The following is a 9,295-nucleotide window of genomic DNA, read 5'->3' as shown; positions in this document are numbered from 1 at the left end:
GCCAGCATACTGCATCACAACACTGGGCTGCTGATATGGACCGATCATCTGACATGGATCCACAGGGTGAAGTTTCTTTATATTGGGTTTTGCAGGAGCTGCCTTGCAGTAGTGAAGATGGGACAACTGTTCTGAAGAGAAAGCACAGTAAGCAGAGACTCACATTCCCACAAATGCCCAGCAGAAACCCACACAGAAAACGTGATACAACTCCAGGGGACACAGAACTATGGTGGTGGAATTATACCCTTATTACCTTACAATTCTGTAAATCACTTTTAAATTTCTAATAAAAAACTAAATAAAATAAATGTGATACAGCTGTTTTACAGAGAAAAGACAAAGAGCAGAAAGTACACCCCAATGTGACAGGATGGCTGAGTGGTCTAAGGCACCAGACACAAGTGTTGACTTCTTGTAAAAAGTAAACCCCAACACTGTCCACACCCCAACCACCCACCAGAAGAAACTCACCCTCATACCATTCCTGTTTGACTGGAAATTCATCCTGCATATCAATAACTATGAAATACAGAAGATTCCAGTCCTGCCTTGGTATAAGGCAGAGTGTGGTGCTTGGATCTTGTTTATTGCTTGAAAAATAGAAGATGAATTTCAGGATTAAAGAGAAGGGGACCCTAAACCTACCAGGTTGTCTGGTCTTGAGTGAGGGTGTATTATCTGTGAATTACCTCCTTGTAATGGTTCTGAAGCTGTGGATTTACTCTGAGGACAGAGAACAAGCAAGAAGGGTGTGTGTGTGTGTGTGTGTGTGTGTGTGTGTGTGTGTGTGTGTGTGTGTGTGTGTGTAAAATCAGGCACGGAATTTGGAGACAAGCAGGGACACACCCAAGGTTTTCAGATCCCAGCTTCCCAGCTTCAGGGACTATGGCTCCTCTCTATTCCTCCAAAAACAAGACTTGGGATGGGTCTTAACTATTCTTATTTTCTCCTTCTTCTTTCTTCTTTGACTGTTCAGTTTCAACTCTGGCTAACATTGGTGTTGTGGATTTAACCTGGGTACTCAGAGTCTCAGGCATGAGTCTTTTTGTATAATGATTATGCTGTCTTTCTAATCCCAAATCTTCATTACTTCAAGAGGGTAAGACCAACAGGAAGGGGGTGTGGCCGTGAGTCACTAATACTATTCTTTTAGTCCAGATTCAGTTTTAGTACATTAACTGTTTTTTTGCAAACAGTATCCCTGCAAACAGCTCAGGAAGCCCCTTCCCAAGCTCAGGGTCACATCAGACAACTTGTCCTTTGGGGGCAAGGTTTCAAGATAGATTTGGAAAATGTCTCTGATGAATGTGGATAGGTGATTTCGAGCTCTGCATGGCAGTTCTCACAGATATAGGTAAATTAGGAATTATGCCCAAAGATATGAAATCTCTGTTATCCTTCTGCAATGAGTATGGATTACCAACAGTAATCTATTCAGACTTAAAAAAATGTGAGCCAACGAGAGGCCAATTATGAGAGCAGGTAGTCCAGAGCCCACAACTAATGAGGGGCCGTCTATACCAAAAAACTACATTTCCCTTGAGGCTGCGCGCGAAGTGTCGCGCCCCGCGGTGCATTCTGGGAGGTATGGTCCCACAGAAGGAGAACCCGCCTTCGCCAATATGGCGGCGCCCGTGGGTGTCGCTTTTGGTCTCTCGGTGCTCCGGGCGGGGCGGGGTTCTGGGCTATAGGCTGTAAGTGGGGCTGGCGGCGGAGCTCCAGAGGTATCTGGAAGGACGAGGGGAGGCAGAGGGCGGCCATGTGTGAGCAGAGGAAGGCGAGGGGCTCCCCTCCAGGCGGCGGGCCGGGGGTCCCCAAGCGGAGGCGCCTGGCGCCCCGGGGCTCGGGGATGACTTGGGAGACCAGCCCGAGAGTGACCTCAGGCCAGGCTTTCGTGCTCTGTGTGCGTCTCTAAGGGTGGGCTCGGAAAGGAAAATCACGGCGTTGTTAGCGTTTTCAGTCGCTTTGGAGCGGTGACCGTCTGCAGAGACTCAGGGCCCCGGGGCTGACGTTGCTGTCAGTGCCGAGGATGCGGGTGGGAGGGGGCTTTGCGCCCTAATTTTAATGGCAGACAACCCCTCCCCCCCGTGTTATAAATCGTGTGTTAAAGTCGACCCCAGCATAAACATCGTTCCTTGAATCCGTGCAAGTGTGATAATCGCCTCCACGGAGCGTGAAGCAGAGATTGTGGCGCCCCCCTCCCGGCTCGGTGTCGGGCCGCGGGGACCGCGTGGGTGCGAGCGCCGGTGCTGGCCGACCCGGGCCGAGCGGGGTTGTTTCAGTGCCCTTGTGTGAGCCGGGTGCTGCCTCTCGGGAGACAGCAGAGTTCTCAGTTACTGACATGAAGAGCCGTGAATCAATTTTAGGTTTTGCTGCCTCCGAAGTCCAAACTACCCTGTCTACTCGCTAGAGAACGGCTTGAACTCAAACTCCTAAGTAGAAAACAAAATGGGGGGGAGGATTCGCTTTTATTTCAAAGCATTTATATAACATTTTAATTTTTTTAAGGGTACTATTTAGTTTCACAATGTTTGGGGACCTGTTTGAAGAGGATTATTCCAGTGTGTCAAATAATCATTATGGGACAGGGAAGACATTAAAAGCCAAAGCTTTGGAGCCACCCTCTCCTAGAGAAATCACCCATTTAAGTGGAATCAGAAATCAGGGTGGAACGTGTTACCTCAATTCCCTTCTTCAGACTCTGCATTTCACACCTGAATTCAGAGGTATGCTACGATCCATGCGTTTCATTAGTGATAGGCACCTGCCTTTACATGTGCTTAATTGTGCAAAGTCACAGGTAGACAAAGTCTCTTAAAGGTAGTCCACGGTATGTGTTCATTTAAATTATCGGAGACTGTCTCATGGTCACAGTAATGTTTAATAACAAGATCAAAATAAGACTTTTTCTAATTCCTGTAATTTAAAATGCAGCATGAAGACTTATTTAGTTGTGTGCCATACCTGGTCTACAAAGACAATTTTGTCATGAATGCTAGCCAGCATTACTGTCACACTTTGCATTTTTTGAGTTCTAAATTATTTAAAGTAAGAAAATGCTTAAGTCATAGTTACCAATAATAATAATAATGTAGTTTGTTTTACGTTAAGTTTAATTACATATATACTCCAAAATCATTCATCAGCTTTTCTGAAATCCAGAAAACAAATCTTAATTTCAGAGACCCAGGATGGTAAAAAAGGGTTATGAGCAAGGAACAGAAAGGAACTTGAGTTTGGTCAGCTGAAAGGGAATTAGTTTATTGTGAGAATATAGGGGGATCTCTCATAAGTCCAGCTTGAGGAGGCCAGTCTGGCTTCACTGGACCTTTAATTTCCTGCCCCTGTTGCCCTCTGAGTATCTGTCCCACTTCCATATCTGCATATCAGGACCAAGGTCTTTGTGTCTGTGCTCCTCTGGTTTCACTGTGAGCACTCCTCTGCCTTTACATGACGCCGACTGGGGAGCCCAGCCACGGTCCTTTTGACATCCGCTGCCAGACTTACTAAGAAGACGTCGGAGCTTTCTGACGTTACTGCTCGCAGCTTTATATGCATGGTTTCCCTTTTACAGATCTTCCAGATTGAAACCTTTGCTTGTTGCTTTATAGACTCAGAGGTGAAAGATAATGTTACCAGAAAGTAAAATGTATACAGTTTAAATAGTGGCATGATTGTATTTCTGAGTCTTTTAATGGACTGTACTTACTGGTAGTCAGGACAGCTTTCTAAAATGAAATAATGTGTTTACATCTCTGGTCTGTCTTTTTGTTGTTGTTGTTTTTATCATTCAGAAGCGTTGTTTTCTCTTGGTCCAGAAGAGCTTGGTTCTTTGGAAGACAAGGATAAACCCGATGCAAAGGTACCAGGGTTTGCAGGGGCTTGTTTTAGAGAGTTGAAGAAGTGTGTGTGTTTGTTTTGTTTTAATAAGAGCACTGCTCGGCTCTGACTGATGGGAGTGCTGGGGATTGAACCTGGGACCTCTAGGGCCTAAGGTATGAAAGTCTATTGTTCTACCATGGGTGAGGAAGAAGTGTTTGTTTTTTTTTTAAGATTGTGACTTTTTTTTTTTTTTAAGAAAGGATTAATTAACAAAACCATAGGGTAGGAGGGGTACAACTCCACACAATTCCCACCGCCCAATCTCCATATCCCACCCCCTCCCCTGATAGCTTTCCCATTCTCTATCCCTCTGGGAGCATGGACCCAGGGTCATTGTGGGTTGCAGAAGGTAGAAGGTCTGCCTTCTGTAATTGCTTCCCCGCTGAACATGGGCGTTGACTGGTCGGTCCATACTCCCAGTCTGCCTCTCTCTTTCCCTAGTAGGGTGGGTCTCTGGGGAAGCTGAGCTCCAGGACATATTGGTGGGGTCTTCAATCCAGGGAAGTCTGGCCGGCATCCTGATGACACCTGGAACCTGGTGACTGAAAAGAGAGTTAACATACAAAGCCAAACAAATTGTTGAGCAATCATGGACCCAAAGCTTGGAAAAGTGGAGAGGAAGTATTAGGGAGGTACTCACTGCAAACTCTAGTGTACTTCTGCTTTCTTACTTTGGTGCCATACTCCAAACTCAGTCAATTTCTGCTTTGCGTTTCTACTTCTTTTTTTTTTTTTTTACATGCATAACATTCCCCAGATTCCCATTTAACAATACATACCCACTATTTCATTCATCATTTTTCATGGACCTGTATTCTCCCCACCCACCCACCCACCCCAGAGTCTTTTACTTTGGTGTAATACTCCAATTCCATTTCAGGTTCAACTTGTGTTTTCTTTTCTAATCTTGTTTTTCAACTTTGGCCTGAGAGTGAGATCATCCCATATTCATCCTTCTGTTTCTGACTTATTTCACTCAACATGATTTTTTCAAGGTCCATCCAAGATCGGCTGAAAACGGTGAAGTCACCATTTTTTACGGCTGAGTAGTATTCCATTGTGTATATATACCACAACTTGCTCAGCCACTCATCTGTTGTTGGACACCTGGGTTGCTTCCAGGTTTTGGCTATTACAAATTGTGCTGCCAAGAACATATGTGTACACAGATCTTTTTGGATGGATGTGTTGGGTTTCTTAGGATATATCCCCAGGAGGGGAATTGCAGGGTCATAGGGTAGGTCCATTTCTAGCCTTCTGAGAGTTCTCCAGACTGTTCTCCACAGAGGTTGGACCAATTGACATTCCCACCAGCAGTGCAGGAGGAAGAAGTGTTTTTGAAAGAAGGAAGTAAGTTCCTTACATATGGAAATCAGTGATTTCATTAATTACCAAGTGTGATCTTTCTTTTTTTATATATATTTTTGTTTATTTATTCCTTTTTGTTGCCCTTATTGTTTTATTGTTATAGTTATTATTGTTGTCATCGTTGTTGGATAGGACAGAGAGAAATGGAGAGAGGAGGGGAAGACAGGGGGAGAGAAAGATAAGACACCTGCAGACCTGCTTCACCACCTGTGAAGCGACTCCCCTGCAGGTGGGGAGCCGGGGGCTCGAACCAGGATCCGTACACCGGTCCTTGCACTTTGCACCATGTGCGCTAAACCCGCTGCACTACCGCCCGACTCCAGATCTTTATTTTCAGAGAATGACTTGGCCAAAATTCTAGCAGTAGTAGCATTTTCCTCTTAAAAATAAAGGATCACCTTTTCACATGCAGTGCTGCCACTGCTTTATGGGCACTCAGTCCACAGTGCTCCAGGCTGGTTATACTTCCTCCTAGAGATGAGACACCTGCAGATCTTTCATACCGGCCTCTCAAAGCATCCGCTGCACGCTGACTTGGAGCAGCAGCAAACAGGAGAGGCGTGCAGTCAGGCAGTCCTCAGTGCGGCATTCTGGAAACAGGCCAGGAAGGAGGTGGCTTATTGTACTTGAGCAGCATTCAGATTTTTACGACTCAGGCTGAAATCTCTGCTTCTTAAGAGTCCTGCCTGGTCCAGATCACACTCTTTAAAAGATATAAGAAAAATGTAACCGTGTCAGGTATGAGATTTTCACTTGAGAGACTCAAGTCCAGTCTGCAGGTGAGGTTCTGAGCAGCATTCTCAGTCTCCCCCAGCCCTCACCACAAAATAAGGCAGGAGAACCCACAGGAGAAAGCCAGGCGTGGTGCAGCTGGCCCGAGGAGGTGCCCCAGCTGTGAGCTATTTATGACTGGAGACTCCTCCTAGGGGGTGTGTTGTCTGTATCTGATCTAGTCCAGAGAAAGTGAACTGTTGTCCCACCAATTCCCAAATTACTGTCGCTCTGTCACCAATTGCTAGCATCTACACGGCTTTTAATATCAATCTGGAGTATGTCAAGGTCTAAAATTTCAGGTAGCTGAGACTCTTCTGGATTGAATCTGAATTTCAAAGAGAAACTTGAATCTTAGTTTACCACATGTAATGAAGTATTTAGAAACTTGTTCCTTAGTGTATCAAGATCAAAATGAACTTGGAGATGGGAGCAAATTGGACAGCGCTTCTCTTCCAAGGCCCCCGGCAGCATTCGGAAGACTTCACTTAGAAATGCATCTGCCGGGGGTGGGGGGGGTGGGATGTTAAGCACACCTGGCGCAAAGAGCAAGGACAGAGTAAGGATCCCAGTTCAAGCCCCTGGCTCCCACCTGCAGGGGGGTCACTTCACAAGCGGTGAAGCAGGTCTGCAGGTGTCTATCTTTCTCTCCCCATTTTTGTCTTGCCTTCCTCTCTCCATTTCTCTCTGTCCTATCTAACAACAATGACATCAATAATAGCAATAATAATAATAATAACCTCAACAATGATAAAACAGCCAGGGCAACAAAAGGACAAATAATAGCCTCCAGGAGCAGTGGATTTGTGGTTCAGGCATCGAACCCCAACAATAACCCTGGAAGCAAAAAAAAAAAAAAGAGAGAGAGAGAGAGAAAGAAAGAAAAAAAAGAAATGTGTCTGCCTCTTCTTCAGGTGAGAATCATTCCTCTGCAGCTGCAGAGGTTGTTTGCTCAGCTGCTGCTCTTGGACCAGGAGGCCGCATCCACAGCCGACCTCACGGACAGCTTCGGGTGGACCAGCAATGAGGTACAGACACGGCTCCTCGAAGGGGAGGTCGCCAGCAGTGAGGAGTGGACACTGGGCTTTCTCATACTGTCTGGAAGTATAGGCCCCGGAGATGGCGCAGCGGGTCAGGGGTGTGTGAGGCCCTGGGTTTGGTCCCTGGCACTACATGGGAGCCCTGTGAGCAGCTCCAGGCTGATCTCCATGGACGGGATTTTGGTGTCTTCCCCTCTGCGTCTCAGGTTGTTGAATGTAGAAATTGTTTTAAAGTAGCTGGTGATCTCTTCACCTGCCCCCTGCTTGTTTAACTTAGTTATCCTGATGCTTGGCTAAGGCTTACCTTCGGACTTCTTGATAAATCCTGTAAATGTGTGTGTGTGTGTGTTTGTTCGTTTTAATGAAGAATAATAATGTTTTCAAAATCTGTCTTTAAAGAACCTGAAGCACAAAATCTAATGAAAAGTTCCTTGTCTTGCAGGAAATGAGGCAACATGACGTGCAAGAACTGAATCGGATTCTCTTCAGCGCCCTGGAAACTTCTCTAGAGGGGACCTCTGGCCATGACCTCATCAATCGTCTGTATCACGGAACTGTGGTCAACCAGATAGTTTGTAAAGAGTGTAAGAATGTCAGTGAAAAGCAGGTGATTATGCAGAAGTGTTTTGGTAAAGTTACATCAGAAATCATCATCCACGCAATTAAATCTGTGCTCTGCAATAAAATACCCCCCTGAGAATGAAAAGTGTTTATTACTAGAAATAACTTTACCGTGTTTTCCCTTTGACTCTATATTTATGTTTGTCTGTTCATTTTACCAGACCCCCTTCTCAGCTTTGGCTGATGGTGGTGCTGGGGATTGAACCTGGGAGCCCAGAGTTTCAGGCTTAGGAAGTCATTGACATAAGTATTAAGCTGTTTCTCCAACCACCCTTTCACTCTAGCTGCATCTAAGTCATCCATTTCCTCGTCTAGGTTTCTTCACATAAAATGAAATAAATATCACCAACCTGAACTTCAACCTCATAGTGTTCTAATATTTAAAAAATAGGTCGGGGATATTTTCGAGCCTGTGGCCTCACAAGGGAAACCAGTGTATCTTTTTAAAGAATAATCAGGGAAATAATATAAAAACACACATACAAGTATTTCACCTTGTTATAACGATCGTGCCAATAAAGTCTTTGGCATGTTGCAGATTGCCCACTGAATCTCATTACAAAGTGGCAGCTGAATGTTTGCTTATCTAAACACAGTAATCTCGGTTCTACAAATCTCACTCAGGAAAGGATCTCATCGCTCAGCCACTTTAATAAAAATCTTTTGTTATGACAAGTGTTAGAAGAATAGTCTTATTTGAATGAAAAAATAAATGCCGTTTTCTGAAGTATATATACTTTCTCTTCTTTTTTCTTAAACTTTACTATTTATTAGAGACAGAGAGAAATTTAGAGGAAGGAGGGAGGGAGGGAGAGAGAGAGAGGGAAACCCTGCAGCACTGCTTCACTACTCATGAAGGTGGAGGCAGGGAGCTTGAACCTGGGTTCTTGCGCATTGTAACAAATGCACTCAACCAGGTGTGCCACCACCTGGCGCCCCTTTTTTCTACCTTTTTTTTATGAATGAGTTGGGGATAAATACTTCTTGGCCCTCACTGCCAGTACTAATGGGTTTGGCCAGTCTAGTTTGGAAGTGTGAATATGTTGCATGTACTCTTGAGTTACTGTAAAATCACCTTACCCATAGTGATCCACAAAATAATTTAAAATTGGGCATTAACTCCTTTTTCCCCCAGCCATTTTTAACTTGTGATTAATAGTGGTTTACAAGATTGTAAGATTACAGTGTATAGTTCCACACCCAACTTTTCATATGGATTATATATCATTTTTAAATGTTACTTTTATTACTTTAGATTTACCATGAACTCTTACTGATTTATTATTCTGCACTCAGTAGTCTCTTATAATAGTATTGTTTCACATGTATACATACGCAAAAAAAACTGTAAATGGTTCAAACTTCTGAAATTGGGATTATTAGATATACTTTGCATTTATATAATTCAAAATATAGTTATAAAATTGATAGATTCCCATTTTGCAGATACCTTTCCCTTTTCACAGAAATAACTTTTTAAAAATAAAAAATTTTATTATCTTTACTTATTTGATAGAGGCAGCCACAAACCAAGAGGGAAGAGGGTGATAGAGAGGGAGAGAGACAGAGACACCTGCAGCCCTGCTTCACCACTCACAAAGCTTTCCTCC

The 9,295-nt window shown here is 44.2% G+C and overlaps 1 protein-coding gene across 10 annotated transcripts in view; it reads left to right on the top strand.

Moving 5' to 3' along the window:
* The first annotated feature begins 1,604 nt into the window (after positions 1 to 1,604).
* USP40 (ubiquitin specific peptidase 40) overlaps positions 1,605 to 9,295 on the top strand; it is a 78,355-nt gene continuing 70,664 nt past the window's right edge. For 7 of the 10 annotated variants that reach the window (XR_009550628.1, XM_060193816.1, XM_060193814.1 and 4 more), the window contains exons 1-4: positions 2,512 to 2,729; positions 3,798 to 3,865; positions 6,939 to 7,052; positions 7,507 to 7,671. Coding sequence is in view for 9 of the 10 variants with exons in the window: in XM_060193816.1 (XP_060049799.1) it covers positions 2,531 to 2,729; positions 3,798 to 3,865; positions 6,939 to 7,052; positions 7,507 to 7,671 (546 nt within the window). In the remaining variant the exon portion in view is untranslated. Of the gene's footprint in view, positions 1,728 to 2,511; positions 2,730 to 3,797; positions 3,866 to 6,938; positions 7,053 to 7,506; positions 7,672 to 9,295 lie in introns of those variants that run through there. The other 3 variants (XM_060193811.1, XM_060193813.1, XM_060193815.1) reach the window with 3 other exon arrangements.

The sequence above is a fragment of the Erinaceus europaeus genome, chromosome 7 (genome assembly GCF_950295315.1).
Source record: "Erinaceus europaeus chromosome 7, mEriEur2.1, whole genome shotgun sequence".
NCBI classification, from domain to species: domain Eukaryota; kingdom Metazoa; phylum Chordata; class Mammalia; order Eulipotyphla; family Erinaceidae; genus Erinaceus; species Erinaceus europaeus.
Note: the sequence above shows the minus strand (reverse complement) of the source record. Positions and strands in the feature narration are given on the sequence as shown.